Source organism: Amphibalanus amphitrite, unplaced genomic scaffold (assembly GCF_019059575.1).
Source record: "Amphibalanus amphitrite isolate SeventyFive unplaced genomic scaffold, NRLGWU_Aamphi_draft 001291F_arrow, whole genome shotgun sequence".
NCBI classification, from domain to species: Eukaryota; Metazoa; Arthropoda; class Thecostraca; order Balanomorpha; family Balanidae; genus Amphibalanus; species Amphibalanus amphitrite.
In genome coordinates, this window is record NW_024882784.1 from 142,200 (window position 1) to 153,597 (window position 11,398).

Sequence of the window (11,398 nt, forward strand, 5' to 3'; positions counted from 1 at the left end):
AGGTGAGCACGGCATACTTTCGGCTTCTGGTCAGGGTGGAACGGCGTGAGACCGAGAGACGCCCTTGAATCACGAGCAGGGGAGTGTGTGGCGGCTCGGCTCTGCGGCTGAGTGGCCCTGTGGTACTTTGGGTGCTGCTGAGCCACAAAGAACGCCTGTGAGTCGGACTGTGGGTCCTGATCCTGACAGTGAACCATGTTAGTAGCTGAGTTTTGCACAAGAGGCATCAGTTCGTCCGCGAGTTTGCCCAACTGCGACAATGAGAGCTCGCGCTGAGAAGCCAGGGCCGTTGCAATGCCTGTAGGTAGCGACTGGATAAATTTGTGCCGAACGAGATCGTCTCCGACACCAACCTTGTCGGCCACCTCTCTGAGCTCGCTTAGAAAGAGTGAGGGGCGGCCCGTCAGACGCGTTTTGCTGATCAGTTTCTCAAACATCTCTGGTTTTGTCTTTTCGTACATGTCAGTGACGGCTGTCTGTAGCTCAGAGAAATTTTTGTTGCTCAAGACAGCACGCGGAATGTGCGAGATGGTTTCCGGAGGCAGGGCAGAGAGAACGTGGTAGAATTTGGTCTGCGAGTTGGTGATTTTGGCAATGTTAAATTGGGCGTCCATAATAGCAAACCAGCCGTCAACCGCGGTGTCCATAAAAACCGGCGGCTTGATCGACACATGATGGACCGGCTCGGCATGAGCGGGTTCCATCGTGCCCTCGTTCGTCATGATCGTTAAAGTATAGCCGGTGTTTGCAATGCACTGAACAATTAAAATTTAAAACACCGAGTGCAAAATCCAAAAGAGCCAATGGAACGCCGAAATAAAATCACCGAGAAGATAAATGCCTAACTAATCACACGGCGGAGAGATGGCACAGAAACCATCATGGAAAAGTGGCGCAGAAGCCACTGTGGAGCGACGGAATAGCAATCCATGTGGGGGAATAATATAAAATAATTGATTCGGGAATGAGCGGAGGCGACAACCCGGAAGTATGGAAAAATCGAACAAGAATCACGTCGGTGTCACCAATATGTGGTGCTGTGGGGCTGTTCACCACATATCAGTGACTGGATTTTACGGTAATCAGAAATGGAAAATATCAACCTGGTGCGTGTTCCAAAAATTCAATCAGTTCGATCCAAACGGCCCCAAGTAAAAGAATTAATTTAAGGAGCGGGTTGTTATATTTAAATTACCAAAACGAAGTCAAAAACCAAAACAGCGAATCAGACAATGGAGCGACGAAGAGACGAGAATGAAATCCAAGTTTGCCAAATATGCCCTGCCTAATCTAAGTTATAAATCCCGGACAGAACGGGCCAAATCGCGGAGCCAGACGTGACGCGTCTGCTCGGGCCAAGAGCTCGGCCAGAAGTCGGGGGAGCGCGCGGCCCGACGCAGCGGGCAGGGCCCCCAGACATGCGCAGAAGCACTCGGAGACAACGTGGCTGCGGATCGGAGCGCGGATTGGTCACTGGCCGACGCACTGCGGCAGCGCAGGCCGCAGGCACGCGGTCGCATCGTGATGGGACAAAGTTCACTAATGGGCGGTTCCCACATGGACCGGTAGATGTCGGGCCGGACGGTAACGGACGAAAACGTACAACATCGGGAGACATCGGGAGGAAGCGGAGGCGCAGTCAGCTGATTATGTCCGATCTCTGACGGTGGATATGGGAACCGGTGGTTTGCGGCGTTTCCACGGGCCGGTTTGTGTTCGATCCCGGTGACGATATCGCCCCGTCAGCTCGTGGGGCAAAAGTTGAACACTGTTGAACTTTTTGTCCGTTTTCGTACGTTGACAGTTCAGAAGAAAGGCGATCTGAGCGCGCGGATATACATTTTCCCTACATCAACATAGTGAGAAGACCAGGTTGTTGCACCTTTGTTTCATTTGTAGGAAGAATTGCATATTCATTATTATGTATGATTATGCATCTGAATGCAACTATGTAGATATTGAGGCTGCTATCTGTTCCAACCATGGGTGAAAGGGTTACTTTTCCTTTGAAAGTGAAAGGAAAGAAAAAGGTTGAAAGGAAAGTGAAAAATGAAATAATAGATAAAAAACAATAATACAATGTTACAGCTGAAATGATGAAAATTCGCACTTTCTTGTCGTAAATTCGCTGCTTGCCTTTCCCAGACGTACCTACCACAGGCACGTGTCAACCAGCCTGTCTTTACTTACCATTTATAATATAGATTGTGACACTCTTGATAACACTGTTCAAACCACGCAGTGCACAACCCCAAACCCGCGCGCCCACGCTCTCTCTCTCGCTCTACCCGCGGTAATCTCCCTCCCCTCTTCTCCCGCCGGCGACGCTGGCCCCGCGCGTACCGTCTCCGACACCGCAATCTGCCGACCGCAGACTGCCGCGCGTACGGTCTCCGTCACGGATTGCGGTGTCAGAGACGGTACGCGCGGGGCCAGCGTCGCCGGCGGGAGAGAGGGGAGAGCGAGAGACGCTTACGATGTTTCCCCATATCTCACGATGTCTCCCTGTGTTACCATATTCGCATCGGTGCTACCAACTCTAGGCTGTTTTCAACTTTTGGGCAGATTACGCCAAACCAACGATTTCTTCCGTTTTCTCACCGTCCCATCTCTACCGGTGTATGTGGGAACCGCGCGTAACAGACACGTCCTGGGCCGCCCCCCAGCGCCGGGGCGGGGTAGCGACGTCACAAGTCGGCGCGCGAATCGGTCTGCGCCGGGAACTCCCGTGCCGGCCGGCGACACACGTGGTTACCACAACTTCTTCAGGAGGCAAATGTCGACCACCCAGCGGAAGCATGGTCCTGCAGAAAACAAAGGTAATGCATAAGGTACAAACATTATCTGATGAAACAGCCCCTTCTGTTGGCTGTTATTAAACTTTTAGCATAACATAACATAACATGTATTCTGTGTATATTACATTTGTTGAAGTAAAATACTGCTGGCTATTTCAAAACCAGAAAATGAAATTATATTGTGGCATAATTCACATGCTCAGCTATCAGTATCAAATAATAAATTAATTTAAAATTTGGCATATTCTATAAAACACATTCATAGAATATTCTACTTCACGTCACAAGGACTCACAATCTTTCTGTTGGGTGTTTGATTGACGCATTAAAGGGACTATCCCACCTTCTAAAATGTTGTTAAAACCAGTTAAATTGTGCCCGACTTTATAGATTGGATGACTAGGAACACGGTTCTGGCATTTATTTTTCATTAAACATCTTAGGCTTCCCATATTCCAAACACAAACTTTCAAATATGTGACGTCACAGCCCAAAATTAACTCCTTCCCCAGGCCACATTACTGTCATAAAGCTCATTCTTTTTACTCTGTAGGCACCACAACAAAGTTCAGACCAAGTTTTAAGCAATTTTGCAACGAACAAACCCATTTAAATCAGAATGACTAAACGAGGTGACGTCACACTAATGGTCGCTCCATGTTGAAGATAGGGCCTTGTACAAGGCCCATTTTCAAATGAAGGGAACGAATTTCTTCAACACCAAGAGGCCGCGGGGGTTGCAACCTAGATAGATAGTGGTTTCTGAACCTCGCCGCAAGCTTGGCTATCTCAACTCAAACCCCATGTTAAAGGTGGGATAGTCCCTTTAACTAAGTTTGTCTTAGGTTTTATTATTGCAAAAAATTCATATTGCATTATTGTATCAAAATACTGCCAGCAATAACAAAACAAGAACATGAAATGTCAATGAGCAAGCCGCCTTTCCTAAAAATGGGTTACTTTGAAAAGAATTTTAGTTTCTTTTGAGGAAAAGGAGAAATGATTATCAGGTAATTATCCGTAAACCACTCAACCAGCAAGTGGCTGGGCTGGGTGGTTTCACAGCAAACATCAAGCCAAAACATATATTTACATTTATCTAACAATTAAGCCATTTGACTACTACAAGGATATGTGAGCAAAACAAGCATCCAATTATCCAATGTTGGCTTCCTTGCAAAGTTTATGCCTTATTTTATGAAAATGTGTCAGTAGAATATGATACTTATCATCGAATATTATTTAATTTACGATTTATTTCGATCGAAACGCACATGGAGTCCCGCGCCATTTTCGTCGACGATGAATATGATCGTGTTTCATGAAGAGATAAGGGGTTTCATTGGTCTTTCAAAGCAATAATTTGATGCAAAATTTGGTAGGAAATAATATAAAGCTGGTTCAAATGGCCATCAACCATTTAAAACACCGAAAATACTCACAACTCCGACCCAACGACCACGCAGCACCGCGCACGCCACACAACTGGCACAATGCCAAAACTGCTGTCACAGCAGAAATGTTTTTTTTTTTTCTCGATTGCAATTGTGAAATTATTTATTAAACAGAAGATGATCTTTCCGAAAAAGCGACTGATTTTATACACAGATGCATGGAAAATAAAAAAAAATCCCGGTAAGTTTATTTGTATTGTTTTGTCGATTTTGACATGCTCCTAGTTTGCAGCCATATTTCGATAAGTTCTACAGGGAGTTCAGAATTATTTCAGGACCAATCTTTTCCTCGTTCATTTTCCCGTCAATCGTGAAATTTTTAGAGCGGAACAATTAGTTTCCAGGCGGTCCGAGCGGTTTTCGTGAGAAGGGTGCAAAAATCGGCGTCGTTTTTAGAGCCTCGACACCAGCTCAACACAGGACCCTATGGGAGACGGTGAAGTAGCGGAAGCAATAAATAGAGCGCTCTAATTTTAGCTTATTTCCCTGGTGTGTCACCGACTGACATAGTAGATATCTAACATTTTGTGTGTGTGCAGTGAAACGTTAGGTATGACGCCTTGTGAGTCGGCCTGCCGAAATCGAATGAAACTAAAAACACACATTTAGAGGTAGGTAGGTATGTACATGAGCGATATTTATTGTTTTCAGTTTTCGTTCGACAATCGCAGACTTTTAGTGTTTAATAGCATCACAATAAATCACTTGCCTGATGACTCGACATTCTACGTTAATGATCGATACGTTGTCGACAAAGGTAGGTAGATACATAGGTAGGTAGGTACCTACCAAGAAAAGGGAAAGAAGTCAAAGCGATATACCTGATCAAACGTACCAAAATCACTATCGGTAAAAGGCAGCATAAGTAAACACAGCTCCACTGGTTAAAGGGACCCTCCCACCTTAACATTAGATTTGAGTTGAGATAGCCAAAATGGGGTCCCTGGCTCACAATTACCGGTTTCGGCACTCACAACATCGAGAAATGCCTTAAATCGGAAATATTGAATTTCAAAATTGCAGCATTTTGATTCAGAGGGGCTAATGCATAGGAATACCCCTCTGAATGTGTGACGTCATCGCAGATATCTAACGATTTTTAAATGTTTGACTAAAACGTTTTGTAGCACGCGGTAGTATATGCTGCTTTGCGCGCAACAAATGCCGCACTTTTAAATAAAGTCGCTAGGAACAGCGGCGATCCCAAAAAGTAAACAAATGTAAAAGTCTAATATCTTGAAAACCGGTGAATATTTTTCGATGAAATTTGGTAGATATTGGTTTTCGCTCTTTCTGAACCGAGCGACATCACTTTTATGCCAATTCATTAACTTTTTTGAAGGTGGGAGGGTCCCTTTAAAGGGACCCTCCCACCTTAACATTAGATTTGAGTTGAGATAGCCAAATTGGTGGCCATGGCCTGAAAATACCGGTTTGGGCACTCACAACATCGAAAAATGCTTTAATTCGGAGATATCGAATTTCAAACTTGCAGTTTTCGGATTCTAAGGGGCTAATGCATTGGTATGCCCCCTTAGAATTTGTGACGTCAGCGGAGATCTAACGATTTTAAATCTTTTACTAAAACGTTTGGTATCACGCGGTGGTATATGCTGCTTTGCGCGCAACAAATGCCGCACTTTCAAATAAAATCGCTGGGAACAGCGGAGATCCCAAAAAGTAAACAAAAGTAAAAGTCTAATATCTTGAAAACCGGTGAATATTTTTCGATGAAATTTGGTAGATATTCGTTTTTGCTCTTTCTGAACCGAGCGACATCACTTTCATGCCAATTCATTAACTTTTTTGAAGGTGGGAGGGTCCCTTTAAGCCGCGGTTACCGCGTGTAATGCAAGTAACAGGTGTCATGTCATGTCCTATCCCCAAAGGTGTCCATATGTAGAGACATGGCCGATTTCCTTTATCATTCATATTTACTTATCCATAAAGAAAATCTGACAAAATAAAATTTATTGTCAAAATCATCGAAAATCAATAAGAATCAAATAAGATAATGCTCGTGGAACAGCTGTTCGATCGATTCTGTCAGACAGACAGTTCGTGACCTAATTCCACCGTTTTTCTTCATCTCGTGGCATAAGCATGAGCCACTATAAACACAAAGCACTTCTTATCCCTGAAATGAAAAAAAGAATAACTGTATACCTCCTACAGCACACACCTTCAAAACAATGTCTCTCCAGGCGAAGAAGGCAACGCTAACACTTAACAGTGAGGCAGATGCTCAATGCTTCACATCAGTCACCTATGTAGGCATGCAAAAGGATGAGAGGCAGTAGCTGCCAGTCCAAGTAAAACTCTTGTTTTAAATTAGGTAATGCGAGACACATAAAAACATAACATTAACATGCTGGCGAATAAACATCGTTTGCTAACTGCGTTGGCAAGAAGTGAGCGCAACGCAGCAAGCATTGCGAGCGCAATGAAGCGAGCAAGCAGCGCGCAATGAACTGACTAAGGGTTGGCCGACCCCGACACAAGCCTTTCAGACCGACATCGAGCCATTGCAAAATAACACACGAGAAAACCAACCCGCACATATGCAGTCAGCGTCAAAGAAGCAAAGTTCAATAACATGAGCTGTTTCTAGGCGAACCTTGCGCCGTCACACGCCACACGGCTCGCAAAGTACGTTCGTGTCATCGCACTGCTCCGTCACATCTTACAGGCCGTCCAGTATCCGGACCAAACACTGCTGATCCTTCTGCGGCACGAGCACGATCCCTGATCGGCGGGAAAGGCGCAGCTGCTCAGTCCCGGAATGAATCCCACTAGTCCCATCACCGGAGACGAGCACAATATCACGTCACAAGTGTTTTATGTAATGCTCTTCTTCATATATCTTCATTCATCTTCATGGTATATTACATCAAATGTTAAATACAAAGCACTTCTTATTCCTGAAATGAAAAAATGAATAGCTTTGCACCTCCTACACATACACATCTCGTTGACAGTGTCCACATCGTCTTCATCAGCGTTAAGATCAGCCTCCACGATAGTCTGCACCACCTGGCACAGATAGCTCTGCGCTCGTTCACGCAGAGGTGGCTTCTTCTTCTTGGGCTCGCTGGCCGATTTCTTCCCGGCCTTTCCGTACTTCTCGTCCAGCTGACGCCGTAAATCCCGAGCTCGGGACCGGACTTCCTTGTCGGGCTCGTGGCAACATGAGCAAGAAGACCGATGAAACACCGGTGGCGAACCTCTTCACGCTCCTTTTTTCGACGATTTCGGTTCTCCCTCTAGAAGGTTCTCGATGGTAAGCAGCAGGTCGTTGCCCACCTTGTCTGACGAAGGCTTCTCGTCTTCGTCAGGGTCTTTGTGCTCCTCAGCTTGGTCGGATAGTTTGGAACTGGGACTGACTGAGATAGCTCGGACAGTTTGAGGGCGAGGACCACCGATCGTAGGAAGTGCGACACCACGCTCTCTCACCACGCTCCTTTTGATCCGCGCTGGTTGCCGCTCTGGCGTCCGCGGCCTCGGTCTTTTTCGTCATCAGTGGGGACGTCACTTGTGTCGTTTTTCGTCCCTTTTTCTCCTCGGACGGGTCGATGGTGAATCACTTCCGCTGCTCCGACTATCGTCTTCAGAGGAACTGTCGCTCTTGCGCCTTCTGTTTCTATTTCCTTTACGCTCAGCGTCCTTTTCACGCTTCTTTGTTTCGCGCTGTTTGTCACTTTTACGTCCGTTGGCACGGTCTTTACCTTGAGCTGTGGAGGCGTCACTTTTGCGTTTTTCGTCCTTTCTTTCGCTTCGACGAGTTCGCGAGGCGTGGCCCCCGCTGGTACGACTACCGTCTTCAGAGAAACTTCCACTTTTCCGCCTTCTGTCTTTGCTTCGTTTGCGTCCAGCCTGTGGAGAAGTGTCACCTTTCCTTTCCGCAGAGCCTCCATTGAGCTCCCTACCGCCCTTTTCACTTTTTCCTCGGACTTCCGATCTCCCATCATCACGAGGACCGTCTCCCTCCAAACTGGCGTTGAACCGTTCCTCTTTGTCTTTTCCTTGGCGTCTTTCCCGTTCTTCTTTGTCTTTTTCTTGGCGTCTTTTCTCCTTCTCTTCCTCTGCTTCCGCCTCCATCCTTTCCGCATTCTCCTGCATCTTCTCCAGCTCTTCAGGTCCGAGGCGGTAAATGCAGTTGATCTTAATCTCTTTTGACGTTCCTGACTTAGAGTCTTTCGTGGATCCTTTCGATGTCTTTCCTGACTTCGAGTCTTTCGCGCATTCTTTCGCGGTTACTGTCATAATGCCATAGGCATCGACGTCGAAGACGATCTTGAGCGTCATCTCGCCGCGTTTTACGGGTTTGATGCCATCCAGCAGAAACTCGCCTAGGAGATGATTGCTGCGAGCGTTAGGATGGTCTCCCGCGTAGATGTAAACTTTTGCGGTGGTTTGATCGTCTTCTCCCAAGACGAAATCGTGCGCAACTCTGATGGGCACCTCACTGTTGCGTTTGATGAGTATCTGGAGGTGGTTCTCATCCTCTTGTACCCCTAGTGAGTATGGGATCACGTCAATCTGGCGATCCACACCGGAAACATCCTGTCCGGAGAGAATAGCCGCCTGGACTGTGGCGCCGAACGCCACTGCATTGATGCGAAGATTTAGCTTCTTGCCGTCAAAGAAATCTTTAAGAAGCTTGCGGACCTTCGGAATACGCGTCGAGCCACCGGCGAGGATAACTTCGTCGATGTCAGTTCTCTTCAGATTTGCATCATCCAGAGCGCGCTGAACCGTATCCAGTGTTTTTCGGTAAAGATCTTCACAGAGTTCGTCAAAACAGGCCCGAGAAACCTTCCCTGCAAAATCGATCCGCTCAAACAGGGAGTTAAGTTTGATGTGAGCCCCCAAAGAGTTCGACAGAGTCTTCTTCGCCTCTTCACACGCCAACTTGAGTCTCTTCGTCGACATGGGGCTGTTGCGGGGATCTATCTTGTGCTGACTCTTAAACTCATTTGCGAAATAATTGACGAGTCGGTAATCGAAGTCATCGCCTCCAAAATGTGTATCGCCCGCCGTGGAAATCACTTGGAAGCCTTGATCTGTATACGCGAGAACGGAGACATCGAACGTGCCACCTCCCAAGTCGAAGATGAGTACCTTCTGCCCTTTCTTTAGCTTCCTGTCCAGGCCGTTTGCCAGCACGGCAGCAGTGGGCTCGTCAATGATGTCCATGACGTCCAGGCCGGCCATTTTTCCAGCTTTCTCGGTGGCCTGGCGCTGGGCATCAGTGAAGTGAGCCGGCACCGTCATGACAGCTTTGGTGACCGTTTTCTTGAGGTAGGCCTCGGCCGTCGACTTCATTTTAGTGAGCATCATGGAGCTCATCTCCTCGAAGGTGAACAGCTTCGTCATTTCCATGTACTGCACCTCGACCTTCGGAATTCCTCGGTCTTTAAGCACTTTAAACGGCCATCGCTTCATGTCCCTTCGCAGTTCCTCGTCGTCAAAGTCACGACCGATCATGCGCTTAGCATCGAAGACTGTGTTCTCCGGGTCTCTAGGCCACTGATTCTTGGCGACCTCTCCAGCAAGCCACTTCATTTCGTTGAACGTCACATAGCTGGGCGTCGTGCGGTTGAAGTGATCGTTAGGAATGATCTCCACCTTACCGTTCTGGAAAACTCCTACACATGAATATGCAGTGCCCAGGTCAATACCAATCACCGGTGCTTCTGAATCAGGCATGATGTTGCTGTTTTACACAATGCAGGCGTCAGGCGGAAGATGACGGTGATGCCTCTGAGACGTAGATGAAGAATAGTGAAACACTCGCACTAAAAACGATACATGTCGCGTCGTGGTGGCTGTTTGGCGCCACGACGAACGCTCGGGTCTTTGCTGAGGCTCAGCTACTCCAAAAGCTGATCGCACAGCTGTTCTTGATACTGCCGAGGATACTGCCGACCACAGTCAGGTCCGACTGTCAGCGTGGAGTGGTTACCCCACCCTGTGCAAACTTGACAGGCCTGCAGATAACCCTCGGCCTATCGAATGTACAAATAGTCTCGCTGATTGCGATAGTCCAATCCACTCGGGCAGTGGGCACTCGCCTTGGCGCCACCACTTGTTTCAAACTTCACGATGCTTGATGTACACCGTTTACTCCTCCGTTACTCCTCCGTGATTTTAAAGCGACTCTGATCACTAAAGCACCGCTAGTACCCGTCAGTCTGCACCGTTGTGATGAGTATTTTTCACAACTTAGAGCTTGGTCTTGCTGTTTGTTTAGTCCGTTGCCTCGCGTCGGTCGTCCTGATCAGCGGCCGGTGCAGAATGGCACACTCTGCATTGGTAATCGCAAGGCGCAGTCACCCGCGGTACGGCGGCCGCTCTGAGTCACAACTCTCACCACCAGGGCTCATCAGCTACTGCGCGTCTCCGGCCGCCGCGCCGGCGCCAGCCCCGGCACGGGCGATACCAGCGGGCGCCGCGCCGGCCGGCAGTCGCACGGGTGATCCCAGCGACGGCTAGAAGGGGGCGGCGCGGTACACCACACTGTTCACAATTGTTCTTGTCTTGCTCAGAAACTTCCCAACTCACCCGACTGGATGTTCCTTTCTCCTTCCCCGAGTTTCTCACCTTCGGCCACTTGGATTTGGAAAATGGAAGCCTTCTAAAGCAGCTTTTTCGGCGTGTCTCGGTGTTCGGCAGATTTTTTACTTCTCTCGGCTTGTGCTGCCATTTCCTATTGTTCCGTTATGAGAATGGATAGCTTAGAAGAGGTGTCCAGTCACTCGTAGCTCTTTGTGATTCTTCTCAAGCTTTCGAATCAACCGTTCGGAACCCTTGATGATATTCCACTACTGGCGGCACTCCTGCTGTTTCCTCACTTCTGGTGTCTCACTAACTCACTCCTGGTGTCTCACTAACTCACTCCTGCTGTCTCACTAACTCACATCGTCCACCGCTTGCCACAGGCTTCACTGCCCCACTGCCTAACCACAGGCACCATGCAGCTCGCCCCCGACGCTGCAGTAGTCCCTGATAGCACCATGTAGGTATGTGTTGATAAGATATCTTGATATGATGTGCTGTTTTAACATGACCGACTACTCGTCATAGAAAATTGTATTCTGTATTCTGTATTTTGTATTTCTCATCGCCGTCTACAGGTGATGAGAA

At 47.7% G+C, this 11,398-nt stretch overlaps 1 protein-coding gene across 1 annotated transcript; it reads right to left on the reverse strand.

Moving 5' to 3' along the window:
* Positions 1-6,196: 6,196 nt before the first annotated feature.
* On the reverse strand, positions 6,197-10,796 carry LOC122371907 (heat shock 70 kDa protein II-like). The gene has a single exon (XM_043348679.1). The coding sequence runs from the start codon at positions 9,959-9,961 to the stop codon at positions 7,781-7,783; it is 2,181 nt and encodes a 726-aa protein (XP_043204614.1). The 5' UTR covers positions 9,962-10,796; the 3' UTR covers positions 6,197-7,780.
* Positions 10,797-11,398: the final 602 nt, after the last annotated feature.